The sequence below is a fragment of the Mustelus asterias genome, unplaced genomic scaffold (assembly GCF_964213995.1).
Source record: "Mustelus asterias unplaced genomic scaffold, sMusAst1.hap1.1 HAP1_SCAFFOLD_2395, whole genome shotgun sequence".
In the NCBI taxonomy this organism is placed as follows: Eukaryota; Metazoa; Chordata; class Chondrichthyes; order Carcharhiniformes; family Triakidae; genus Mustelus; species Mustelus asterias.
This window is the reverse complement of record NW_027592340.1, coordinates 17,501-45,334: the sequence shown is the minus strand read 5'-3', so window position 1 is coordinate 45,334 and position 27,834 is coordinate 17,501. Positions and strand designations below refer to the sequence as shown.

General features: G+C 52.9%; 1 protein-coding gene across 1 annotated transcript in view; it reads right to left on the bottom strand.

Annotated features, from left to right (window-relative positions):
* LOC144489648 (dynein regulatory complex protein 11-like) overlaps nt 1–27,834 on the bottom strand; it is a gene marked incomplete at both ends in the record, with an annotated part of 51,268 nt that overhangs the window by 6,230 nt on the left and 17,204 nt on the right. Inside the window, one exon of the mRNA XM_078207504.1 lies at nt 10,907–11,100. Within this exon, the coding sequence (XP_078063630.1) occupies nt 10,907–11,100 (194 nt within the window). The remainder of the gene's footprint in view (nt 1–10,906; nt 11,101–27,834) is intronic.

Sequence of the window (27,834 nt, the reverse complement as noted above, 5' to 3'; positions counted from 1 at the left end):
TTATGATCGCTATCCCCAAGATGCTCACCCACCGAGAGATCCTCCACCTGTCCAGGTTCATTAGCCAGCACCAGATCAAGTACAGCCTCTCCTCTAGTAGGCTTATCCACATACTGTGTCAGGAAACTCTCCTGGACACACCTAACAAACTCCTCTCCATCCAAACCCCTAGCCCTAGGGATATTCCAATCTATGTTTGGGAAATTAAAATCTCCCATCACGACAACTCTGTTATTCCTACATCTCTCCAGGATCTGTTTCCCCATCTGCTCCTCAACATCTCTGTTACTATTGGGCGGCCTATAGAAAACACCCAGCAACGTTACCGACCCCTTCCTGTTCCTAACCTCCACCCACAGAGACTCCGTAGTCAATCCCTCCACGGCGTCCGCCTTCTCTACAGCCGTGACACTATCCCTGATCAACAGTGCCACTCCCCCCCCTCTCTTGCCTCCCTCCCTGTCTTTCCTGAAACATCTAAAACCCGGCACCTGAAGCACCCAGTCCTGTCCCTGAGACATCCAAGTCTCCGTAATGGCCACCACATCACAATTCGAAGCAGCAATCCACGCTCTAAGCTCATCCACTTTATTCACTACACTCCTGGCATTAAAATAGACACATCTCAGACCTTCAGCCTGAGCACTTCCCTTCTCCATCACTCGTCTAACCTCCCTCTTACCCTGTTTACATTCCTTATCTATTTGCGAGCTAACCTCCTCGCTCTCAGTCCCCTCATTTCGATTCCCTCCCCCCAACCTTTCTAGTTTAAAGTCTCTCCAGTAGCCTTAGCCAACCTTCCCGCCAGGATATTGGTCCCCCTGGGATTCAAGTGCCACGCGTCTTTTTTAAACAGGTCACACCTGCCCCTAAAGAGGTCCCAATGATCCAAGTACCCAAATCCTTGTCCCTTGCTCCAGTCCCTCAGCCACGCATTCATTCTCCACCGATCCCTGTTCTCACTCTCCCGCGGCACAGGCAGCAATCCCGAGATTACTACCTTTGCATTCCTCTTTCTCAGCTGTCTACCTAACTCCCTATATTCTCTTTTCATGACCCCTTCCCTCTTCCTACCTATGTCAGCAGTACCTATATGCATCACGACCTTCGGCTCCTCTCCCTCCCCCTTCAGGATTTCTGGGACTCGACCAGAGACATCCCGGACCCCTGCACCAGGGAGGCAAACCACCATCCGAGAGTCCCGTCTGTGTCCGCAAAAACGCCTATCTGACCCCCTCACCGTAGAGTCCCCAATTAGCACTACCCTCCTTTCCTTACCCTTTTGCACTACTGGGCCAGGCTCAGCTCCAGAGACACTGCCACCGCTGCTTCCCCCAGGTGGGCTGTCCACCCCAGTAGTACTCAGACAGGAGTACTTATTATTAAGGGGCACATCCACCGGGGTGCTCACCATCACCCGAGCTTTCTCCTTCCTCACCGTTACCCAGTTACCCTCCTCCCGTGGTCCCGGGGTGCCCACCTGCCGATAGCTCCTGTCAATGACCTCCTCACTATCCCTAACCCGGCGAAGGTCCTCGAGCTGCAATTCCAGTTCCCTAACATGGTCCCTTAGGAACCGCAGCTCAACACACCCAGCACAGATATGGTCGTCCGGGAGGCTAGGAGCCTCCAGGACCTCCCACATCCTACATTGGAAACAACATACTGGCCTCACACTCATAATTGCCCCTTTAAACACACAGGGAAAAAAAAAGTGAATGAAAATTTGAAACTTACCTTTCCTCCTCCTGTTTTCTCCAAAGCCCTGCTTTTGATAAATTACCACTAACGCATCCACTATTACCTCAGCCATTTCTTTCAGTACCCTGGGATGCATTCCATCCGGGCCCGGGGACTTGTCTACCTTCAGTCCTATTAGTCTACCAAGCACCACCTCCTTAGTAACAGTAATTGTATTAAGGACCTCCCCTCCCACCAACTCTCAATCTCTAATATTCGGCAAACTATTTGTGTCTTCCACCGTGAAGACCGACACAAAGAACTTATTTAAAGTCTCAGCCATTTCCTCGTTTTCCACTATTAAATCCCCCTTCTCATCTTCCAAGGGTCCAACATTCACTTTAGCCACTCTATTCCTTTTTATATACTTGTAAAAACTTTTACTATCATTTTTTATATTTTGAGCTAGTTTAGTTTCATAATCTATCTTTCCTTTCTTAATCGCTTTCTTAGTCGTTCTTTGTTTTTCTTTAAAGCTTTCCCAATCCACTAATTCTCCACTATTTTTGGCCACTCTGTACGCATCTGATTTTATTTTAATACTCTCCTTTATTTCCTTCGTTATCCACATCCGGTTATCCTTTTTCTTACAGTCCTTCTTTATCACCGGAATATATTTTTGTTGAGTACTTAAAAAAATCTCCTTAAAAATCCTCCACTGTTCCTCAGCTGTCCTACCTACCAGTCTGCTCGCCCAGTCTACATTAGCCAATTCCACCCTCATCCTATCGTACTCCCCTCTGTTCAAGCAGAGGACACTGGTTTGGGACCCTACTTTCTCACCCTCCATCTGTATCAGAAATTCCACCATATTATGATCACTCATCCCAAGAGGATCCTTCACAAGAAGATCCTTAATCCTACCTGTCTCATTGCACAGAACCAGATCCAAGATAGCTCACTCTCTCGTAGGTTCTGTAACATACTATTCAATGAAACAATCCCGACAGCATTCCAAGAACTCTTCCTCAAGCCCTCCACGTCCAATTTGAGTCGACCAATCAATATGTAGGTTAAAATCCCCCATGATAATTGCCGTTCCACTTTTGCACACATCCATTATTTGCTTGTTTATAGCCCTCCCCACCTCTAAGTTATTATTTGGGGGCCTATAGACCACGCCTACCAGTGTGTTTCTCCTCCTACTATTCCTTATCTCCACCCACAATGATTCCACGTTTTGCTCCTTAGAGCCTATGTCGTCTCTCACTACCGTCCTGATATTATCCTTTATTAACAAAGCTACCTCACCTCCTTTTTCTACCTGTCTATCCTTCCTAAATGCCTGATAACTCTGTATATTCAGTTCCCAGTCCCGGTCACCCTGCAACCACGTTTCTGTGATGGACACTAGATCATATTCATTTGTATGGATTTGTGCCATCAACTCATTTACTTTGTTTCGAATGCTTCGTGCATTCAGGCAAAGTGCCTTTATGCCAGCCTTTATCTGGACCCGGTTTGTTGAAGAGCTACTAACATCTCCCAAGCCCTCTCCTCCTTTAGCTAGTTGTTTATTCACTATACTCCTGGCATTAGAGTAGACACCTCTCAATCCTATGGTCTGACCTCTCCCCTTCTCTGTTCCCAGTCCACCTGCCCTCTTGCACTGCCCATAACCCTTCTCTGTTTGCAAGCTACCTTCCTCACTCTCAGTCACGTCGCTTTGATCCCCTCCCCCCAACTATCTAGTTTAAACTCTTCCCAGTAGCCTTAGCCAACCTTCCTGCCAGGATATTGGTCCCCCTGGGATTCAAGTGCCACCCGTTTTTAGTATACAGGTCACACCTGCCCCTAAAGAGGTCCCAATGGTCCAGGAACCTGAATCCCTGCCCCCTGCACCATTTCCTCAGCCACACATTCATCCTCCACCTCACTCCATTCCTTTCCTCACCTTCCCGTGGCACAGGCAGCTATCCCGAGATTACTACCTTTGCTTTCCTCCTTCTCAGCTGTCTCCCTAATTCCCTATACTCTCTTTTCATGTTCCCTCCCCCCTTCCTACCCACATCAGCGGTACCAAAATGTACCGCTACCTCCGGCTCCTCTCCCTCCCACCTCAGGATTTCTGGGACTCGCCCAGCGACATCCTGGATCCCAGCCCCAGGGAGGCAGACCACCATGCGAGACTCCCGCCTACCTCCGCAAAATCGCCTGTCCGTCCCCCTGACTTTCGAGTCCCCGATTAATACTGCCTTCCTCCTCCTTTCCTTAGCCCTCTGAGTTACAGGGCCGGACTCCACTCCGGAGACACGGCCACTGCTGCTTCCCCCAGGCGGGCTGTCCCCCCCAACAGTACTCAGGCAGGAGTACTTGTTATGTAGGGGCACTTCCACCGGGGTGCTCTCAATCACCCGTGTTTTACCCTTCCTGGCCATCACCCACTTGGCCTCCTCCCGTGGCCCTGGTGTGACCACCTGATGATAGCTCTTGTCTATCACCTCCTCATTCTCCCTCACCTGCCTAAGATCCTCGAGCTGCAGTTCCAGCTCCCTAACACGGGCCCTCAGGAACCGCAGCTCGACACACCCCTCACAGATGTGGATGTCCGGGAGGCCAGGTGGCTCCAGGACCTCCCACATACTGCACTGCGAGCACCACACTGGCTTCACACTCATATTTCACCCTTTCTTCCGAGGTACACAGAGAAAAGTAAATTATAAATTAAAATAAATAAGAAACTCACCCCTGCTCGCCCTTTCTGCCTAAGCCCGATGAGCCAAAGCCCCTCAGTTCTCACTCAGCTCCCTCTCACTCCGCTGCCCACTCCCAACGCTGTCCGTTAGATAGTGGGGCCTGCCTTTTAAACCTCCCGTGCACTAAAAAAAACTCAAAAGACCCTTCGCAGTAAACCCTGCGGCCACTGCCGGTTTCGCGCCAAAATTTAAAAATAATTAAATAAATAACTAACACCCGCGAAAAAGTACTTTAAATTAAATCTTACCCCAAAAATCCTGTCACCAGTCACACCTCTGCCTTTCTCCAAAGCAACAAAGAGGACTATCCCCCCAACTAACCAAGCGGTTATTGGATAGGCACATGGAGCACACCAGGATGATAGGGAGTGGGATAGCTTGATCTTGGTTTCGGACAAAGCTCGGCACAACATCGAGGGCCGAAGGGCCTGTACTGTACTGTACTGTTCTATGTTCTATCAGATCCTGAGGGGATTTGATGGGAGAGAGAGTAGAGGGAGGTTTATTTATGGGAGGGACGAGAGTCAGTTTAAGAATAAGACGTTGATAGTTTGGGACGGAGATGAGGGGAATGTTTTTCTTTCTGAGTCACACAGCCCAGAAAAGGCCCTTCAGCCCATCAAGTCTGTACCGACAATATCTACCACTAAAGTCACACTAATCCCATTTTTCTGTTCTTGTCCCATATCCTGGAATGTTGTGATATTCCAAGTGCTGATCTAGATATTTTTTTAAGGTTGCAAGGTTTCCGGCCTCCACTACCTTCCCAGGCAGCGCATTCCAGATTCCCACCAGCCTCTGAGTGAAAGGTTTTTCTCAAATTCCCTCTGAATCTTCTGCCCCTTGCCCTAAAGCTCTGCCCCCTCTTGATTGACCCCTCAACCAAGGGGAACAGCTGCTCCCTACTCACCCTGTCCAAACCCCTCGGTGGAGACTTGGTTAAGGGAAGGACAGGATTGGCAGCTTAACCATTCCAGGATACAGATGTTTCAGGTGAGATAGAGGGGGATGTAAAAGGGGTGGGGGAGTTGCACTACTGGTTAAGGAGAATATCACAGCTGTACTCCGGGAGGACACCTCGGAGGGCTCATACAGCGAGGCAATATGGGTAGAGCTCAGGAATAGGAAGGGTGTAGTCACAATGTTGGGGGTTTACTATAGGGCGCCCAACTGCCAGCGGGAGATTGAGGAACAGATGTGTTGGTAGATTTTGGCAAGCTGTAAAAGTAACAGGGTTGTTGTGGTGGGAGATTTTAATTTCCCTGATATTGACTGGGACTCACTTAGTGCTAGGGGTGTGGATGGGGCAGAGTTTGTAAGGAGCATCCGGGAGGGTTTCCTGAAACAGTATGTAGATAGTCCAACGAGGGAAGGGGCCATACTGGACCTGGTATTGGGAAATGAGCCCAGCCAGGTGGTCGATGTTTCAGTAGGGGAGCAGTTCGGGAACAGTGACCACAATTCAGTAATCTTTAAGGTACTGATGGATAAAGATAAGTGTAGTCCTCAAGTTAAGGTGCTAAATTGGGGGAAGGCTAATTACAACAATATTAGACAGGAACTGAAGAATGTAGATTGGGGGCAGATGTTTGAGGGCAAATCAACATCTGGCATGTGGGAGGCTTTCAAATGTAAGTTGATAGAGATTCAGGACCGGCACATTCCTGTAAGGATGAAGGATAAGTATGGCAAGTTTTGGGAACCTTGGATAACGAGAGAAAAAGGTAGCATTTGTCAAAGCTAGGAGGCTGGGAACACAGGAAGCAAGTGTGGAATACAAGGAAAGTAGAAAGAAACTTAAGCAAGGAGTAAGGAGGGCGAAAAGGGGTAATGAAAAAATATTGGCCAGCAGGATTAAGGAAAATCCCAAGGCTTTTTACAGATATATAAAGAGCAAGAGGGTAGCCAGGGAGAGGGTTGGCCCCACTCAAGGACAAGGGAGGGAATCTATGCGCGGAGCCAGAGGAAATGGGCGAGGTATTAAATGAGTACTTTGTGTCAGTATTCACCAAAGAGAAGGGCTTGTGGATGATGAGTCTGGGAAAGGGTGTGTAGATAGTTTGAGTCATGTTGAGATCAAAAAGGAGGAGATATTGGGGTTCTTGAGAAACATTAAGGTAGACAAGTCCCCAGGGCCTGATGGGATATTCCCCAAAATACTGAGAGAGGCAAGGGAGGAAATTGCTGGGGCCTTGAGAGAAATCTTTGTATCCTCACTGGCTACAGGAGAGGTACAGTAAGAAGTCTCACAACACCAGGTTAAAGTCCAACAGGTTTATTTGGCAGCACTAGCTTTCAGAGTCTCACTCCTTCTTCAGGTGAGTGGGAGTTCTGTTCACAAACAGACACAATATACAGACACAAAATCAATTTACAAGATAATGGTTGGAATGCGAGTCGAATGGGAATGATAATGGTTGGAAGACTCACATTCCAACCATTATCTTGTAAATTGAGTTTGTGTCTTTATATGCCCAGTTTGTGAACACAACTCCCACTCACCTGAAGAAGGAGCCTGAGACTCCGAAAGCTTGTGCTGCCAAATAAACCTGTTGGACTTTAACCTGGTGTTGAGAGACTTCTTACTGTGTTTACACCAGTCCAACGCCGGCATCTCCACATTACAGGGGAGGTCCCAGAGGATTGGAGAATAGCCGATGTTGTTCCTTTGTTTAAGAAGGGTAACAAGAATAATCCAGGTAATTACAGGCCGGTGAGCCTTACATCAGTGGTCGGGAAATTATTGGAGAGGATTCTTCGAGACAGGATTTATTCCCACTTGGAAATAAGTGGACGTATTAGTGAAACGGTTTTGTGAGGGGGAGGTCATGTCTCACTAACTTGATTGAGTTTTTCGAGGAAGTGACGAAGATGATTGATGAGGGTAGGGCAGTGGATGTTGTCCACATGGACTTCAGTAAGGCCTTTGACAAGGTCCCTCATGGCAGACTGGTGCAGAAGGTGAAGTCGCATTGGATCAGAGGTGAACTGGCAAGGTGGATACAAAACTGGCTCGGTCAAAGAAGACAGAGGGTAGCAGTGAAGGGTGCGTTTCTGAATGGAGGGCTGTGACAAGTGGTGTTCCTCAGGGATCAGTGCTGGGACCTTTGCTGTTTGTAATATATATCAATGATTTGGAAGAAAATGTAACTGGTTTGATTAGTAAGTTTGCGGATGACACAAAGGTTGGTGGATTTACGGATAGTGATGAGGACTATCAGAGGATACAGCAGGATATAGATCAGTTGGAGACTTGGGTGGAGAGATGGCAGATGGAGTTTAATCTGGACAAGTGTGAGGTAATGCATTTTGGAAGGTCCAATACAGATAGGAAATATACAGTAAATGGCAGAACACTTAAGAGTATTGATCGGCAGAAGGATCTGGGTGTACAGGTACACAGGTCACTGAAAGTGGCAATGCAGGTGGAGAAGGTAGTCAAGAAGGCATACGGCATGCTTGCCTTCATCAGCCAGGGTATTGAGTTTAATAATTGGCAAGTCATGTTGCAGCTTTATAGAACCTTAGTTAGGCTGCACTTGGAATATAGGGCCCTATTTTATCATTTTGAGCCTAAGTGCCGAATCTGGGCGTCAAATAGATCCGAGCCCGGAATCCTCTTTCCAGCGGGCCCATCCGCGTTTTGCCGGCTCCGGCCCGATCCACACCGTGGCCGGGGCTTAGCGTGGGCGGACCGATCGGAGCTCTGAATTGCGCACGCGCAGTTCAAAAACCATTTCTGACAGAGCGCGCCCGGGCGCGAAAAAAAAGCAGAAAGTGGCTCTCTGACATTCATCCTCTGGTTGGGGGGGCGGGGGGGGAAGGTGGGGCGGGAGGGGGTGTGATGTATCATCCTCTGGTCGGGGGAGGGGGGGGGGTCGGCTGCCAGTCTGCGGCCGATGCCTCCTGCCGGAGCGGACGTGCGGCCATGCCATCCCATGAAACCTTCCTCGCTAAGAAGATGAAGTAGAACCGGCCGATTCCACAGTGTGAAGGGATACACCATCACTGGTTCACCACCAGCCGCAGATTACTCTTCCCTGCAGGGGCAAGAGAGCGGGAGAGATGTCTGTGGCTGTGGCAGTGATGGTGTATCCCTTCACACTGTGGAATCGGCCGGTTCTGCTTCATCTTCTTAGCGAGGAAGGTTTCATGGAATGGCATGGCCGCACGTCCACTCCGGCAGGAGGCATCGGCCGCAGACTGGCAGCCGACCTCCCCCCCCCCTCCCCCGACCAGAGAATGATACGTCATACCCCCTCTGCGCCCCCCCCAGGGGATGAGACGTCACACCCCCTCCCACCTCCCCCCCCCCCCCCCCCCCAGGGGATGATTGGTCACACCCCCTCCTCTCCCACCCCCCTCCCACCCCGACCAGAGGATGACCTGGGTCAGGGAGCTGTTGCAGTCTCTGACCCCGCTCTTCAGAGGCTGCAGCGGCGACTTCAGACTTTTATTTTGCAGGTCGGTAACAGCGCAGACGCGGATCGGGCCAGAAGACGGTAAAGTGGGATTTGGCGGCAGAGTTGGGCGCGCGGTTCATTAAGTCGATTTAAATGCATGCAAATGCATTTAAATCGTCGGGCCGCCCGATTCGGGCGCACGCCGGACCCGGGCCCGAATCGAGTGTCGGTAAAGCAGCGATCTGCTTGGATTCAGGTGCAGATCGTGTTAAAGGCCCAAACGCCCAACTTTACCACGATTCTGCGCCCAAAGACGGGCACGAAGTTTCGGTAAAATCAGGCCCATAGTGTTCAATTCTAGTCGCCACACTACCAGAAGGATGTGGAGGCTTTGGAGTGGGTACAGAAAAGATTTACCAGGATGTTGCCTGGTATGGAGGGTATTAGCTATGAGGAGAGGTTGGAGAAACTTGGTTTGTTCTCACTGGAACGATGGAGGTTGAGGGGCGACCTGATAGAAGTCTACAAGATTATGAAGGGCATGGACAGAGTGGATAGTCAGAAGCTTTTTCCCAGGCAACCATGTTGCCTCTCACTAATACGTCGACTCATTTCCAAGTGGGAGTAAATCCTGTCTCGAAGAATCCTCTCCAATAATTTCCCTACCACTGATGTAAGGCTCACCGGCCTGTAATTACCTGGATTATTCTTGCTACCCTTCTTAAACAAAGGAACAACATTGGCTATTCTCCAATCCTCTGGGACCTCCCCTGTAGCCAATGAGGATCCAAAGATTTCTCTCAAGGCCCCAGCAATTTCCTCCCTTGTTTCTCTCAGTATTCTGGGATATATCCCATCAGGCCCTGGGGATTTGTCTACGTTAATCAGAAATGCCTTTATCTTCTTAGTCAGAAACTTTGTCCCAGGGCGGAAGAGTCAATTACTAGGGGGCATAGATATAAGGTGCGAGGGGCAAGGTTTAAAGGAGATGTCCGAGGCAAGTTTTTTACACAGAGGGTGGTGGGTGCCTGGAACTCGCTGCCGGGGGAGGTAGTGGAAGCAGATACGATAGTGAGTTTTAAGGGGTGTTTGGACAAATACATGAATAGGATGGGAATAGAGGGATATGGTCCCTGGAAGGGTAGGGGGTTTTAGTTCAGTCGGGCAGCATGGTCGGTGCAGGCTTGGAGGGCCGAAGGGCCTGTTCCTGTGCTGTAATTTTCTTTGTTCTTTGACTGTTTCATCTCTTAATCTCTCCTGTCTTCCACCCTATCATGCACCTTCCCTTGTCTTGATTATCCATCTTCCCTCATTTCACTTTTTTACAATATTTCTAATTTTTCCCAGTTCATTAACCTGAAACAGGAACTGATTCTCTCTCCACAGATTCTGCCTGACTTGCTGAGTATTTCCTGCACTTTGTGTTCTGGTCTCTGAACCTTCTCTGCTCCAAGGAGAACAATCCCACTTCTCCCAGTCTCTCCCCATGAACTGGAGTCCCTCATCCCTGGGAACATTCCAGTAAATCTCCCTCTGCCCCCACCCCACTGCCTTGATGTCCTCCCTAAAGTGTAGAATTGGACACATGCTGGTTGGAGTTTGACCAATGATGTATTTGAACTGAACTTTCTTGTTTGTGATCATTCTGACCCGATTAGAAAAATCCTATCGCTGAGATTGGAGTGTGACTGAGATTGAAAAGCTTTAAACATCACGGGCGGCACAGTGGTTAGCACTGCTGCTTCACAGCTCCAGGGACCTGGGTTCAATTCCCAGCTTGGGTCACTGTCTGTGTGGAGTTTGCACATTCTCCCCATGTCTGCGTGGGTTTCCTCCGGGTGTTCCGGTTTCCTCCCACAGTCCAAAGATGTGCGGGTTAGGTTGATTGGCCCGTGCTAAATTGCCCCTTTGTATCGGGGGATTAGGGTAAATACCTGGGGTTACGGGGATAGGGCCTGGGTGGGATTGTGGTCGGTGCAGACTCAATGGGCCGAATGGCCTCCCTCTGTGGGGATTCTATGATGGGCTCCAGGCTTTTGTGAGGAGACTGTGAGTGTTGGCTCTTACTAGCACTCAATGAACCAGTGTCGAATCTGCTCACGATACATCTCCTTGATGTCTGGACCCTCGGTATCTATCACTGTCTGTTTGATGATGGGCTGCACCTTCTTATAATCAGCCATGTACTGCTCCTGGAGGACATGTCGCTTGTCCTCCTGCTCAATGGTAGAGAGCGGCTTATTGGCATCGTAACTGGGGGTCTGTGAATGACAAAACAGCACCGGATTTACTCACTGCCTCCAACTCTGAAGCTACATCACCCAAACCTGGATCATTCCAGGATAGTTATCCGGACTCACCCAGTATTCACATCACCCTAGTATCCGCACACTGTCCCAGTGTCTGCACACTGCCCCAGTATCCGCACACCGCCCCGGTATCTGCACACCGCCCCGGTATCCGCACACTGTCCCAGTATCCGCACACTGCCCTGGTATCTGCACACTGTCCCAGTATCCGCACACTCTCCCCGGTATCCGCACGCTCTCCCCAGTATCCGCACACTCTCCCCAGTATCCACGCACTCTCCCCAGTATCTGCTCACTCTCCCCAGTATCTGCTCACTCTCCCCGGTATCCGCATGCTCTCCCCGGTATCCGCTCACTCTCCCCGGTATCCGCGCACTCTCCCCGGTATCCACGCGCTCTCCCCGGTATCCGCTCACTCTCCCCAGTATCCGCGCACTCTCCCCGGTATCCGCGCGCTCTCCCCGGTATCCGCGCGCTCTCCCCACTATCCGCGTGCTCTCCCTGGTATCTGCACACTCTCCCCGGTATCCGGGCACTCTCCCCGATATCCGCGCTGCTCCGGTAGCCACACACACTGGTCGCTAAGTCCAAAATGCCCCCCCCCCGTGAAATATCAATCACTTGGCCTGGCTCATTCCCCAATACCAAGTCGAGTATGACTCCCTCCCTGGTTGAATTCTCAACATACTGTATCAAACCAGAGTCCCTGGCTGGAAGGGAGTCCCGGTCATTATGGGGTCAGTTGAAGTCACCCATCACAGCTACCCTGCTTTTTTCACACCTTTTCAGTATCTGACTACACAACTGCTCCTCTGTCTCCTGCGGGCTGTTGGGAGGTCTATAGTACACTCCCAACACTGTGGTTTCACCCTTCCTAACCCTGAGCTCCACCCATAATGCCTCATTAGAAGATCCCTCCAATGTGTCCTCCCTCAACACAGCTGTGATCTGCTCCCTGATCAACAATGCAACTCCCCCACCCCTTTTGTTTCCCCTTTTGTCTAAAACAACGAAATCCTGGAATGTTAAGCTGCCAATCCTGTCCCTCCTTTAACCATGACTCCGTAATTACAATAACATCATAATTCCATGCAGTAATCCAGGCTCTGAGTTCATCGGTCTTACCTGTTATACTTCTTGCATTGAAGTACGCCAGACTTCCAGTCCCACTGAGCCCCGCAGCTTCCCTCTGCCGGCTCTTACTCTGCGCTGTGTTTATCGCAGACTCACTTTTTTCCCCAGTCTCACAGTTTAGAAACATAGAAACATAGAAGATAGGAGCAGGAGGAGGCCATTCGGCCCTTCGAACCTGCTCCGCCATTCATCACCATCATGGCTGATCATCCAACTCAAAAGTCGAATCCTGCTTTCTCCCCAAAACCTTTGATCCCATTCGCCCCAAGTGCTATATCCAGCCGCCTCTTGAATACATTCAATGTTTTGCATCAACTACTTCCTGTGGTAATGAATTCCACAGGTCACCGCTATTTGGGTGAAGAAATGTCTCCTCACCTCCATCCTAAATGGTCTACCCTGAATCCTCAGACTGTGACCCCTGGTTCTGGACTCCCCACCATCGGGAACATCCTCCCTGCATCTACCCTGTCGAGACCTGTTAGAATTTTATAAATCTCTATGAGATCCCCCCCCATTCGCCTGAACTCCAGTGAAGACAATCCTAACCGAGTCAATCTCTCCTCATACAGGAGATTTACCAGGATGCTGCCTGGTTTGGAGGGTAGGTCTTATGAGGAAAGGTTGAGGGAGCTCGGGCTGTTCTCTCTGGAACGGAGGAGGCTGAGGGGAGACTTAATAGAGGTTTATAAAATGATGAAGGGGATAGATAGAGTGAACGTTCAAAGACTATTTCCTCGGGTGGATGGAGCTATTACAAGGGGGCATAACTATAGGGTTCATGGTGGGAGATATAGGAAGGATATCAGAGGTAGGTTCTTTACGCAGAGAGTGGTTGGGGTGTGGAATGGACTGCCTGCAGTGATAGTGGAGTCAGACACTTTAGGAACATTTAAGCGGTTATTGGATAGGCACATGGAGCACACCAGGATGATAGGGAGTGGGATAGCTTGATCTTGGTTTCAGATAAAGCTCGGCACAACATCGTGGGCCGAAGGGCCTGTTCTGTGCTGTACTGTTCTATGTTCTATACATCAGTGCCGCCATCCCCGGAATCAGCCTGGTAAACCTTCGCTGCACTCCCTCGAGAGCAACAACATCCTTCCTCAGAAAAGGAGACCAAACTGCACACAATACTCTCGGTGCGGCCTCACCAAGGCCCTGTATAATTGCAACAACACATCCCTGCTCCTGTGCTCGAAACCTCTCGCAATGAAGGCCAACATACCATTTGCCTTCGTTACCGCCTGCTGCACCTGCATGCTTACCTTCAGTGACTGGTGCACAAGGACACCCAGGTCCCATTTAAGAGGCAACTGGATGGGTACATGAATAGGAGGGAACAGAAGGATACAAACCGAGTAAGGGCAGAAGATTTTTTTTAGTTTAGTTGGAGCATCATGATCGGCACAGGCTTGGAGGGCCGAAGGGCCTGTTCCTGTGCTGTATTGTTTTTTGTAAGAGTATGTAAGGAGGCTACAGGAGGATACAGATTGGTTAAGTGAGTGGGTAAATCTGCCAGATGGAGTGTAATGTGGGAAAATGTGAAATTGCCCACTTTGGCCATGAAGAATAAAAAGAAGTTTATTATCCAAACAGTGAGGGATTACAGAGCTCTGAGATACAGAGGGATCCGGGCGTCCCAGTGCATGAGTCACAGAGGACAGGTACAGCAAATAATTCGGAAAGCGAATAGAATGTTATCATTTGTGATGGGAATTGAATACAAACATCTGGAGGTTATGCTCCAGTTGTGCAGGACATTGGTGAGACCACATCTGGAGTATTGTGCGCTGTATCGGTCTCCTTATTTCAGGAAGGGTGTAACTGCGTTAGGAGCTCAGAGAAGGGTTTCCAGATTAACACCAGCATTGGACGGTGTGATTATGAGGAAAGGTTGGAAAGATTGGGTTTGTGTCTGCTGGAGTTTAGAAGAGTAAAAGGCGACTTGACCAAAACCGTTAAGATGCTGAGGGGTTTAGTCAGGGTGGGTGTGGAGAGGATGTTCCCTCTTGTGGGAGAATCTAGAACACGGGCTCACTGTTTCAAAATAAGGGGTCACCGATAGAGATGAGGAGAGTTTCCTCCTGTCAATGGGTGGTAAGTTTCTGCTTCCACTGCCTCTGGGGGAAGAATCCCAGAATCTTGGAATATTTTGAAGGTCGGGCTAGATTCCTGAGTAACAAGGGGGTGAAAGGTTATCGGGGTGAAAGGTTATCGGGGTGAAAGGTTATCTGGGTGAAAGGCTATTGGAGGTGAAAGGTTATCGGGTTGAAAGGTTATCGGGGTGAAAGGTTATCGGGGTGAAAGGTTATCGGGGTGAAAGGTTATCGGGTGTGAAAGATTATTGGGGGTGAAAGGTTATCTGGGGTGAAAGGTTGTTCGGGGTCAGCAGGAATGTGGGGTTGAGGTTACAATCAGATCAGCCATGATCTTATTGAATGGGGGAGCAGGCTCGAGGGGCCGGGTGGCCTCCTCCTGTGGTATGTGCCTGTACTCATCCCAGTGTCAGTGCTTTCTGGGTAAGTGCTATATTCAGAAAGCATTGACAAGGTGAACTTGTCTCTGGGAACCTCAGTTAGTTTTTGATGCATTTCCATTTCTCTGAAGGCTCTGGAATCCTGAATTCTTTGTTTATATCCAAGTCAATCCAATCAGAGTCCAGTTCAAAGTCTCAACCAGTGAGACATTCCCGATCCAAGCTGACAAGACAGGCAAGCCTTTTCCTGTCTTGGGCTTGATCTACATGATCCAAGCTGATAGGAGCAGGCATTGCACCTGCTCCACTGCTTGATCTCATTTGCATCTTAGCCAAAAGGCCGAGATGCCATTTAAAAAAAATTGCTTCAAGTGAAGCCTCAGTGTGACCTCATCGGCTTCTATCAAGTGCAGGACAGCAAAACTACACTTGATCTTAGCCAAAATCCCGAAATTCCTTTTCCTGCTGGTCCTCTCTGGAAGAATGAGATTCCTCCAGCCTGGTTTCTTTGCTTCCCTGAAACACTTTAACCTCTGTCTCTGCATTACCGATACTGTCAGTAATCTTCTCAATGACTAACAAGCAAGTCTCGCACCCACTGTGACTGTCACTGCCACTAACTCCTTCCCCCTCTCCTTCCTCCCCCTCTCCTTCCTCCTCTCCTCCCTCCTCCCCCTCTCCCTCCTCCCCCTCTCCCTCCTCCCCTCCTTCCCCACTCCCTCCTCCCCGTCTCCCTCCTCCCCCCCTCCCCCTCCCTCCTCCCCCTCTCCCTCCTCCCCCTCTCCTTCCTCCCCTCCTTCCCCACTCCCTCCTCCCCCTCCCCCTCCTCCCCCTCCTCCCTCCTCCCCCTCCTCCCTCCTCCCCCTCTCCCCCCTCCCTCCTTCCCCCCTCCCTCCTCCCCGTCTCCCTCCTCCCCCTCCTCCCCTCCTCCCTCCCTTCCCCACTCCCTCCTCCCCGTCTCCCTCCTCCCCTCCCCCTCCTCCCCCTCTCCTTCCTCCCCTCCTTCCCCACTCCCCCTCCCCCTCTCCCTCCTCCCCCTCCTCCCCCTCCTCCCTCCTCCCCCTCTCCCTCCTTCCCCCCTCCCTCCTCCCCGTCTCCCTCCTCCCCCTCCTCCCTCCTCCCCTCCTTCCCCACTCCCTCCTCCCCGTCTCCCTCCTCCCCTCCCCCTCCTCCCCTCCTCCCCCTCTCCCTCCTCCCCCTCCTCCCTCCTCCCCCTCCTCCCCCTCCTCCCTCCTCCCCCTCCTCCCCCTCCTCCCCCTCTCCCTCTTCCCCCTCTCCCTCTTCCCCCATTCCCTCCTCCCCCTGTCCCTCCTCTCCCACACCCTCCTCCCCCTCTCCCTCCACCCTGGGGAAATGGGCGATTGTATCTGTAGCTGTGTCTCTGCGGAAAGTTACAAGAGAAACTGGTTTCTCTCTGAGCTCCCGGCAACTCTGCTAATTTTGGAGTTAGTATAATTTTTATATTAGGAGAAAATGTATATATATGTCTGTGCAATCTATATGCTATTTTCCCTGTTGCCATGGAGACATGGCTAATAGGAAAATCAATGTTTTTTAAGCGGAATGCAATTTGTCGATTTGGAAAGTGTGTGGTTCTTGTAATAAATGTAACATTAACAGTGTTGTAACATGAGTGAGTACAGAGTTACTATTGGCAGGAAGTCCCATTAACAACACGAGGCAGAGAGGAGATTCTCCCCATCATCACACACGCTTGGAAATGATGCCAGTAATGACTTTCTAATATACATCTGCAGCAACTTCCTCCAGAGCTGATGTCTTCTCAATGGTCGTATGTCATCAAAAAAATCTCGGCACTTTATTGCCTCATTGCCCTGCAAATGTATTTTAAATATCATACGGAACAGTCAATTATTTAAAACGCTGAACTAAACACTCACTAATGGAGAGAAATTCCAGCCACAAAAACACATTCATTTCTCAAATGATGAGGATGTAATTGCAGTCAAAGTGTGTGGCTCCGTTCCCTCTCTGACTCCACTTCCCCCGGACTGGGCAGCTGAACAGAGAGGCAGCAAGCTCTCAACATCAAACTCTCAACATCAAACTCTCATTGCAACCCTGTCAGGGAGCCCAGGGAGTGTCCAGCAAGAAGCAGCATCCACCCAGCACCCCCAACAGGGCACTTACACACTCCCCACAGACTGCCCACAGCTGGGCACTTACACACTCCCCACAGACTCCCCACAGCTGGGCACTTACACACTCCCCACAGACTCCCCACAGCTGGGCACTTACACACTCCCCACAGACTGCCCACAGCTGGGCACTTACACACTCCCCACAGGGTCGGCGTTAGGGTCATTGGTCAGAACATTGAATACAGGAGTTGGGACGTCTTGTTGAAGTTGTACAAGACATTGGTAAGGCCACACTTGGAATACTGTGTACAGTTCTGGTCACCCTATTATGGAAAGGATATTATTAAACTAGAAAGAGTGCAGAAAAGATTTACTAGGATGCTACCGGGACTTGATGGATTGAGTTATAAGGAGAGGCTGGATAGACTGGGACATTTTTCTCTGGAGCGTAGGAGGCTGAGGGGTGACCTTATAGAGGTCTATAAAATAATGAGGGACATAGATCAGCTAGATAGTCAATATCTTTTCCCAAAGGTGGGGGAGTCTAAAACTAGAGGGCATAGGTTTAAGGTGAGAGGGGAGAGACACAAAAGTGTCCAGAGGGACAGTTTTTTCACACAGAGGGTGGTGAGTGTCTGGAACAAGCTGCCAGAGGTAGTAGTAGAGGTGGGTACAATTTTGTCTTTTAAAATGCGTTTACACAGTTACATGGGTACGATGGGTATAGGGGGATATGGGCCAAACGTGGGCAGTTGGGATTAGCTTTGGGGTTTAGTTGGACAAGTTGGGCCGAAGGGCCTGTTTCCATGCTGCAAACCTCTGTGACTCTATTTGACAAGGCCCCACATGGCAGACTGTGACAAAAACTAAAATCAGAAGGGATTCGGGGTGGGCTGGCTGGATGGATACAGAACTGGCTCGGTTATAGAAGACAGAGAGTAGCTGTGGAAGGGTGTTTTTCAGAATGGAGATCTGTAGCGAGCGGTGTTCCGCAGGGATCAGTGCTGGGACCTCTGTTGTTTGTAGTATATATAAATGCTCTGGAGGAAAATGTGGGGGGTCTGATTAGTAAGTTTGTGGATGAATTTGTGGATGACACGAAGATCGGTGGAGTTGCTGATAGTGCCGGGGATTGTCAGAGGATGCAACAGGATAGAGATAGATTGGAGACTTGGGCACAGAAATGTCAGATGAAGTTTAATCTGGACAAATGTGAGGTGATGCATTTTGGAGGATCAAATTTAGCTGTGAATTATACTGTAAATGGCAGAACCCTTCGAAACATTAACATACAGAGGGATCTGGGCGTACAGGTCCACAGTTCCCTGAAAGTGGCAACACGGGTGGCCAAGGTGATTAAGAAGGCATAGAACAAAAGACAAAAGAACAAAGAACAGAACAGCGCAGGAACAGGCCCTTCGGCCCTCCAAGCCCGTGCCGATCATGATGCCCGACTGAACTAATAAAACCTTCTGCCCTTACTCAGTCCGTATCCCTCTATCCCCTCCCTATTCATGGACCCATCCAGATGCCTCTTAAATGTTGCTAATGTGCCTGCTTCCACCACCTCCTCTGGCAGCGCGTTCCACGCACCCACCACTCTCTGTGTGAAAAACTTCCCCTGCAAATCTCCCTTAAACTTTCCCCCTCTCACCTTGAACCTGTGCCCCCTTGTAATTGACACTTCCACCCTGGGGAAAAGCCTCTGACTATCCACCCTGTCTGTGCCTCTCATCATTTTGTAGACCCTCTATCAGGTCTCCCCTCAGCCTCCGTCTTTCCAGTGAAAACAATCCTAGTTTATTCAACCTCTCCTCATAGCCGACACCCTCGAGACCAGGTAATATCTGTACCCGTACCCCAGTGAGAGTCAGTGTGTGTGGAACCCGTACCCCAGTGAGAGTCAGTGTGTGTAGAACCCGTACCCCAGTGAGAGTCAGTGTGTGTGGAACCTGTACCCCAGTGAGAGTCAGTGTGTGTGGGACCCGTACCCCAGTGAGAGCCAGTGTGTGTGGAACCCGTACCCCAGTGAGAGTCAGTGTGTGTGGAACCCATACCCCAGTGAGAGTCAGTGTGTGTGGGACCCGTACCCCAGTGAGAGTCAGTGTGTGTGGGACCTGTACCCCAGTGAGAGTCAGTGTGTGTGGAACCCATACCCCAGTGAGAGTCAGTGTGTGTGGGACCCGTACCCCAGTGTGAGTCAGTGTGTGTGGGACCTGTACCCCAGTGAGAGTCAGTGTGTGTGGAACCCGTACCCCAGTGAGAGTCAGTGTGTGTGGAACCCGTATCCCAGTGAGAGTCAGTGTGTGTGGAACTCGTACCCCAGTGAGAGTCAGTGTGTGTGGAACCCATACCCCAGTGAGAGTCAGTGTGTGTGGGACCTGTACCCCAGTGAGAGTCAGTGTGTGTGGGACCCGTACCCCAGTGAGAGTCAGTGTGTGTGTGGAACCCGTACCCCAGTGAGAGTCAGTGTGTGTGGAACCCGTACCCCAGTGAGAGTCACTGTGTGTGTGGGACCCGTACCCCAGTGAGAGTCAGTGTGTGTGGGACCCGTACCCCAGTGAGAGTCCGTATGTGTGGAACCCGTACCCCAGTGAGAGTCAGTGTGTGTGGGACCCGTACCCCAGTGAGAGCCAGTGTGTGTGGAACCCGTACCCCAGTGAGAGTCAGTGTGTGTGGAACCCATACCCCAGTGAGAGTCAGTGTGTTTGGGACCCGTACCCCAGTGAGAGTCAGTGTGTGTGGGACCTGTACCCCAGTGAGAGTCAGTGTGTGTGGAACCCATACCCCAGTGAGAGTCAGTGTGTGTGGGACCTGTACCCCAGTGAGAGTCAGTGTGTGTGGAACCCATACCCCAGTGAGAGTCAGTGTGTGTGGAACCCGTACCCCAGTGAGAGTCAGTGTGTGTGGGACCCGTACCCCAGTGAGAGTCAGTGTGTGTGGAACCCGTACCCCAGTGAGAGTCAGTGTGTGTGGGACCCGTACCCCAGTGAGAGTCAGTGTGTGTGGGACCCGTACCCCAGTGAGAGTCAGTGTGTGTGGGACCCGTACCCCAGTGAGAGTCAGTGTGTGTGGAGCCCGTACCCCGGTGAGAGTCAGTGTGTGTGGGACCCGTACCCCAGTGAGAGTCAGTGTGTGTGGAACTCGTACCCCAGTGAGAGTCAGTGTGTGTGGGACCCGTACCCCAGTGAGAGTCAGTGTGTGTGGAACCCGTACCCCAGTGAGAGTCAGTGTGTGTGGGACCCGTACCCCAGTGAGAGTCAGTGTGTGTGGGACCCGTACCCCAGTGAGAGTCAGTGTGTGTGGGACCCGTACCCCAGTGAGAGTCAGTGTGTGTGTGACCCGTACCCCAGTGAGAGTCAGTGTGTGTGGGACCCGTACCCCAGTGAGAGTCAGTGTGTGGGGACCCGTACCCCAGTGAGAGTCAATGTGTGTGGAACCCGTACCCCAGTGAGAGTCAGTGTGTGTGGGACCCGTACCCCAGTGAGAGTCAGTGTGTGTGGGACCCGTACCCCAGTGAGAGTCAGTGTGTGTGGGACCCGTACCCCAGTGAGAGTCAGTGTGTTTGGAACCCGTACCCCAGTGAGAGTCAGTGTGTGTGGGACCCGTACCCCAGTGAGAGTCAGTGTGTGTGGAACCCGTACCCCAGTGAGGGTCAGTGTGTGTGGAACCCGTACCCCAGTGAGTGTCAGTGTGTGTGGAACCCGTACCCCAGTGAGAGTCAGTGTGTGTGGGACCCGTACCCCAGTGAGAGTCAGTGTGTGTGGAACCCGTACCCCAGTGAGGGTCAGTGTGTGTGGAACCCGTACCCCAGTGAGAGTCAGTGTGTGTGGAACTCGTACCCCAGTGAGTGTCAGTGTGTGTGGGACCCGTACCCCAGTGAGAGTCAGTGTGTGTGGGACCCGTACCCCAGTGAGTGTCAGTGTGTGTGGAACCCGTACCCCAGTGAGAGTCAGTGTGTGTGGGACCCGTACCCCAGTGAGAGTCCGTATGTGTGGAACCCGTACCCCAGTGAGAGTCAGTGTGTGTGGAACCCGTACCCCAGTGAGAGTCAGTGTGTGTGGGACCCGTACCCCAGTGAGAGTCAGTGTGTGTGGAACCCGTACCCCAGTGAGAGTCAGTGTGTGTGGGACCCGTACCCCAGTGAGAGTCAGTGTGTGTGGGACCCGTACCCCAGTGAGAGTCAGTGTGTGTGGGACCCGTACCCCAGTGAGAGTCAGTGTGTGTGGAGCCCGTACCCCAGTGAGAGTCAGTGTGTGTGGGACCCGTACCCCAGTGAGAGTCAGTGTGTGTGGAACTCGTACCCCAGTGAGAGTCAGTGTGTGTGGGACCCGTACCCCAGTGAGAGTCAGTGTGTGTGGAACCCGTACCCCAGTGAGAGTCAGTGTGTGTGGGACCCGTACCCCAGTGAGAGTCAGTGTGTGTGGGACCCGTACCCCAGTGAGAGTCAGTGTGTGTGGGACCCGTACCCCAGTGAGAGTCAGTGTGTGTGGGACCCGTACCCCAGTGAGAGTCAGTGTGTGTGGGACCCGTACCCCAGTGAGAGCCAGTGTGTGTGGAACCCGTACCCCAGTGAGAGTCAGTGTGTGTGGAAACGATACCCCAGTGAGAGTCAGTGTGTGTGGGACCTGTACCCCAGTGAGAGTCAGTGTGTGTGGGACCCGTACCCCAGTGAGAGTCAGTGTGTGTGGGACCCGTACCCCAGTGAGAGTCAGTGTGTGTGGAACCTGTACCCCAGTGAGAGTCAGTGTGTGGGACCCGTACCCCAGTGAGAGTCAGTGTGTGTGGGACCTGTACCCCAGTGAGAGTCAGTGTGTGTGGGACCCGTACCCCAGTGAGAGTCAGTGTGTGTGGAACTCGTACCCCAGTGAGAGTCAGTGTGTGTGGAACCCATACCCCAGTGAGAGTCAGTGTGTGTGGGACCTGTACCCCAGTGAGAGTCAGTGTGTGTGGGACCCGTACCCCAGTGAGAGTCAGTGTGTGTGTGGAACCCGTACCCCAGTGAGAGTCAGTGTGTGTGGAACCCGTACCCCAGTGAGAGTCACTGTGTGTGTGGGACCCGTACCCCAGTGAGAGTCAGTGTGTGTGGGACCCGTACCCCAGTGAGAGTCCGTATGTGTGGAACCCGTACCCCAGTGAGAGTCAGTGTGTGTGGGACCCGTACCCCAGTGAGAGCCAGTGTGTGTGGAACCCGTACCCCAGTGAGAGTCAGTGTGTGTGGAACCCATACCCCAGTGAGAGTCAGTGTGTTTGGGACCCGTACCCCAGTGAGAGTCAGTGTGTGTGGGACCTGTACCCCAGTGAGAGTCAGTGTGTGTGGGACCCGTACCCCAGTGAGAGTCAGTGTGTGTGTGGAACCCGTACCCCAGTGAGAGTCAGTGTGTGTGGAACCCGTACCCCAGTGAGAGTCACTGTGTGTGTGGGACCCGTACCCCAGTGAGAGTCAGTGTGTGTGGGACCCGTACCCCAGTGAGAGTCAGTGTGTGTGGAGCCCGTACCCCAGTGAGAGTCAGTGTGTGTGGGACCCGTACCCCAGTGAGAGTCAGTGTGTGTGGAACTCGTACCCCAGTGAGAGTCAGTGTGTGTGGGACCCGTACCCCAGTGAGAGTCAGTGTGTGTGGAACCCGTACCCCAGTGAGAGTCAGTGTGTGTGGGACCCGTACCCCAGTGAGAGTCAGTGTGTGTGGGACCCGTACCCCAGTGAGAGTCAGTGTGTGTGGGACCCGTACCCCAGTGAGAGTCAGTGTGTGTGGGACCCGTACCCCAGTGAGAGTCAGTGTGTGTGGGACCCGTACCCCAGTGAGAGTCAGTGTGTGGGGACCCGTACCCCAGTGAGAGTCAATGTGTGTGGAACCCGTACCCCAGTGAGAGTCAGTGTGTGTGGGACCCGTACCCCAGTGAGAGTCAGTGTGTGTGGGACCCGTACCCCAGTGAGAGTCAGTGTGTGTGGGACCCGTACCCCAGTGAGAGTCAGTGTGTTTGGAACCCGTACCCCAGTGAGAGTCAGTGTGTGTGGGACCCGTACCCCAGTGAGAGTCAGTGTGTGTGGAACCCGTACCCCAGTGAGGGTCAGTGTGTGTGGAGCCCGTACCCCAGTGAGAGTCAGTGTGTGTGGAACCCGTACCCCAGTGAGAGTCAGTGTGTGTGGGACCCGTACCCCAGTGAGAGTCAGTGTGTGTGGAACCCGTACCCCAGTGAGGGTCAGTGTGTGTGGGACCCGTACCCCAGTGAGAGTCAGTGTGTGTGGAACCCGTACCCCAGTGAGAGTCAGTGTGTGTGGAACTCGTACCCCAGTGAGTGTCAGTGTGTGTGGGACCCGTACCCCAGTGAGAGTCAGTGTGTGTGGGACCCGTACCCCAGTGAGTGTCAGTGTGTGTGGAACCCGTACCCCAGTGAGAGTCAGTGTGTGTGGGACCCGTACCCCAGTGAGAGTCCGTATGTGTGGAACCCGTACCCCAGTGAGAGTCAGTGTGTGTGGGACCCGTACCCCAGTGAGTGTCAGTGTGTGTGGGACCCGTACCCCAGTGAGAGTCAGTGTGTGTGGGACCCGTACCCCAGTGAGAGTCAGTGTGTGTGGGACCCGTACCCCAGTGAGAGTCAGTGTGTGTGGAACCCGTACCCCAGTGAGAGTCAGTGTGTGTGGAACCCGTACCCCAGTGAGAGTCAGTGTGTGTGGGACCCGTACCCCAGTGAGAGTCAGTGTGTGTGGGACCCGTACCCCAGTGAGAGTCAGTGTGTGTGGGACCCGTACCCCAGTGAGAGTCAGTGTGTGTGGGACCCGTACCCCAGTGAGAGTCAGTGTGTGTGGGACCCGTACCCCAGTGAGAGCCAGTGTGTGTGGAACCCGTACCCCAGTGAGAGTCAGTGTGTGTGGAAACGATACCCCAGTGAGAGTCAGTGTGTGTGGGACCTGTACCCCAGTGAGAGTCAGTGTGTGTGGGACCCGTACCCCAGTGAGAGTCAGTGTGTGTGGGACCCGTACCCCAGTGAGAGTCAGTGTGTGTGGAACCTGTACCCCAGTGAGAGTCAGTGTGTGGGACCCGTACCCCAGTGAGAGTCAGTGTGTGTGGGACCTGTACCCCAGTGAGAGTCAGTGTGTGTGGGACCCGTACCCCAGTGAGAGTCAGTGTGTGTGGAACTCGTACCCCAGTGAGAGTCAGTGTGTGTGGAACCCATACCCCAGTGAGAGTCAGTGTGTGTGGGACCTGTACCCCAGTGAGAGTCAGTGTGTGTGGGACCCGTACCCCAGTGAGAGTCAGTGTGTGTGTGGAACCCGTACCCCAGTGAGAGTCAGTGTGTGTGGAACCCGTACCCCAGTGAGAGTCACTGTGTGTGTGGGACCCGTACCCCAGTGAGAGTCAGTGTGTGTGGGACCCGTACCCCAGTGAGAGTCCGTATGTGTGGAACCCGTACCCCAGTGAGAGTCAGTGTGTGTGGGACCCGTACCCCAGTGAGAGCCAGTGTGTGTGGAACCCGTACCCCAGTGAGAGTCAGTGTGTGTGGAACCCATACCCCAGTGAGAGTCAGTGTGTTTGGGACCCGTACCCCAGTGAGAGTCAGTGTGTGTGGGACCTGTACCCCAGTGAGAGTCAGTGTGTGTGGGACCCGTACCCCAGTGAGAGTCAGTGTGTGTGTGGAACCCGTACCCCAGTGAGAGTCAGTGTGTGTGGAACCCGTACCCCAGTGAGAGTCACTGTGTGTGTGGGACCCGTACCCCAGTGAGAGTCAGTGTGTGTGGGACCCGTACCCCAGTGAGAGTCAGTGTGTGTGGAGCCCGTACCCCAGTGAGAGTCAGTGTGTGTGGGACCCGTACCCCAGTGAGAGTCAGTGTGTGTGGAACTCGTACCCCAGTGAGAGTCAGTGTGTGTGGGACCCGTACCCCAGTGAGAGTCAGTGTGTGTGGAACCCGTACCCCAGTGAGAGTCAGTGTGTGTGGGACCCGTACCCCAGTGAGAGTCAGTGTGTGTGGGACCCGTACCCCAGTGAGAGTCAGTGTGTGTGGGACCCGTACCCCAGTGAGAGTCAGTGTGTGTGGGACCCGTACCCCAGTGAGAGTCAGTGTGTGTGGGACCCGTACCCCAGTGAGAGTCAGTGTGTGGGGACCCGTACCCCAGTGAGAGTCAATGTGTGTGGAACCCGTACCCCAGTGAGAGTCAGTGTGTGTGGGACCCGTACCCCAGTGAGAGTCAGTGTGTGTGGGACCCGTACCCCAGTGAGAGTCAGTGTGTGTGGGACCCGTACCCCAGTGAGAGTCAGTGTGTTTGGAACCCGTACCCCAGTGAGAGTCAGTGTGTGTGGGACCCGTACCCCAGTGAGAGTCAGTGTGTGTGGAACCCGTACCCCAGTGAGGGTCAGTGTGTGTGGGACCCGTACCCCAGTGAGAGTCAGTGTGTGTGGAACCCGTACCCCAGTGAGAGTCAGTGTGTGTGGGACCCGTACCCCAGTGAGAGTCAGTGTGTGTGGAACCCGTACCCCAGTGAGGGTCAGTGTGTGTGGGACCCGTACCCCAGTGAGAGTCAGTGTGTGTGGAACCCGTACCCCAGTGAGAGTCAGTGTGTGTGGAACTCGTACCCCAGTGAGTGTCAGTGTGTGTGGGACCCGTACCCCAGTGAGAGTCAGTGTGTGTGGGACCCGTACCCCAGTGAGTGTCAGTGTGTGTGGAACCCGTACCCCAGTGAGAGTCAGTGTGTGTGGGACCCGTACCCCAGTGAGAGTCCGTATGTGTGGAACCCGTACCCCAGTGAGAGTCAGTGTGTGTGGGACCCGTACCCCAGTGAGTGTCAGTGTGTGTGGGACCCGTACCCCAGTGAGAGTCAGTGTGTGTGGGACCCGTACCCCAGTGAGAGTCAGTGTGTGTGGGACCCGTACCCCAGTGAGAGTCAGTGTGTGTGGAACCCGTACCCCAGTGAGAGTCAGTGTGTGTGGAACCCGTACCCCAGTGAGAGTCAGTGTGTGTGGAACCCGTACCCCAGTGAGAGTCAGTGTGTGTGGAACCCGTACCCCAGTGAGAGTCAGTGTGTGTGGGACCCGTACCCCAGTGAGAGTCAGTGTGTGTGGGACCCGTACCCCAGTGAGAGTCAGTGTGTGTGGGACCCGTACCCCAGTGAGAGTCAGTGTGTGTGGGACCCGTACCCCAGTGAGAGTCAGTGTGTGTGGGACCCGTACCCCAGTGAGAGTCAGTGTGTGTGGGACCCGTACCCCAGTGCGTGTCAGTGTGTGTGGGACCCGTACCCCAGTGAGAGTCAGTGTGTGTGGGACCCATACCCCAGTGAGAGTCAGTGTGTGTGGGACCCGTACCCCAGTGAGAGTCAGTGTGTGTGGGACCCGTACCCCAGTGAGAGTCAGTGTGTGTGGGACCCGTACCCCAGTGAGAGTCAGTGTGTGTGGGACCCGTACCCCAGTGAGAGTCAGTGTGTGTGGGACCCGTACGCCAGTGAGAGTCAGTGTGTGTGGAACCCGTACCCCAGTGAGAGTCACTGTGTGTGGAACCCGTACCCCAGTGAGAGTCAGTGTGTGTGGAACCCGTACCCCAGTGAGAGTCAGTGTGTGTGGAACCCGTACCCCAGTGAGAGTCAGTGTGTGGGGACCCGTACCCCAGTGAGAGTCAATGTGTGTGGAACCCGTACCCCAGTGAGAGTCATTGTGTGTGGGACCCGTACCCCAGTGAGAGTCAGTGTGTGTGGGACCCGTACCCCAGTGAGAGTCAGTGTCTGTGGAACCCGTACCCCAGTGAGAGTCAGTGTGTGTGGAACCCGTACCCCAGTGAGAGTCAGTGTGTGTGGAACCCGTACCCCAGTGAGAGTCAGTGTGTGTGGGACCCGTACCCCAGTGAGAGTCAGTGTGTGTGGAACCCGTACCCCAGTGAGGGTCAGTGTGTGTGGAACCCGTACCCCAGTGAGAGTCAGTGTGTGTGGAACCCGTACCCCAGTGAGGGTCAGTGTGTGTGGAACCCGTACCCCAGTGAGAGTCAGTGTGTGTGGGACCCGTACCCCAGTGAGAGTCAGTGTGTGTGGAACCCGTACCCCAGTGAGAGTCAGTGTGTGTGGGACCCGTACCCCAGTGAGAGTCAGTGTGTGTGGGACCCGTACCCCAGTGAGAGTCAGTGTGTGTGGAACCCGTACCCCAGTGAGAGTCAGTGTGTGTGGGACCCGTACCCCAGTGAGAGTCAGTGTGTGTGGGACCCGTACCCCAGTGAGAGTCAGTGTGTGTGGGACCCGTACCCCAGTGAGAGTCAGTGTGTGTGGAACCCGTACCCCAGTGAGAGTCAGTGTGTGTGGAACCCGTACCCCAGTGAGAGTCAGTGTGTGTGGGACCCGTACCCCAGTGAGAGTCAGTGTGTGGGGGACCCGTACCCCAGTGAGAGTCACTGTGTGTGGGACCCGTACCCCAGTGAGAGTCAGTGTGTGTGGAACCTGTACCCCAGTGTGAGTCAGTGTGTGTGGAACCCGTACCCCAGTGAGAGTCAGTGTGTGGGGGACCCGTACCCCAGTGAGAGTCAGTGTGTGGGGGACCCGTACCCCAGTGAGAGTCAGTGTGTGTGGAACCTGTACCCCAGTGTGAGTCAGTGTGTGTGGAACCCGTACCCCAGTGAGAGTCAGTGTGTGGGGGGCCCATACCCCAGTGAGAGTCAGTGTGTGGGGACCCGTACCCCAGTGAGAGTCAGTGTATGTGGGACCCGTACCCCAGTGAGAGTCAGTGTGTGTGGGACCCGTACCCCAGTGAGAGTCAGTGTGTGTGGAACCTGTACCCCAGTGAGAGTCAGTGTGTGGGGGACCCGTACCCCAGTGAGAGTCAGTGTGTGGGGGACCCGTACCCCAGTGAGAGTCAGTGTGTGGGGGACCCGTACCCCAGTGAGAGTCAGTGTGTGTGGAGCCCGTACCCCAGTGAGAGTCAGTGTGTGTGGAACCCGTACCCCAGTGAGAGTCAGTGTGTGTGGAACCTGTACCCCAGTGAGAGTCAGTGTGTGGGGGA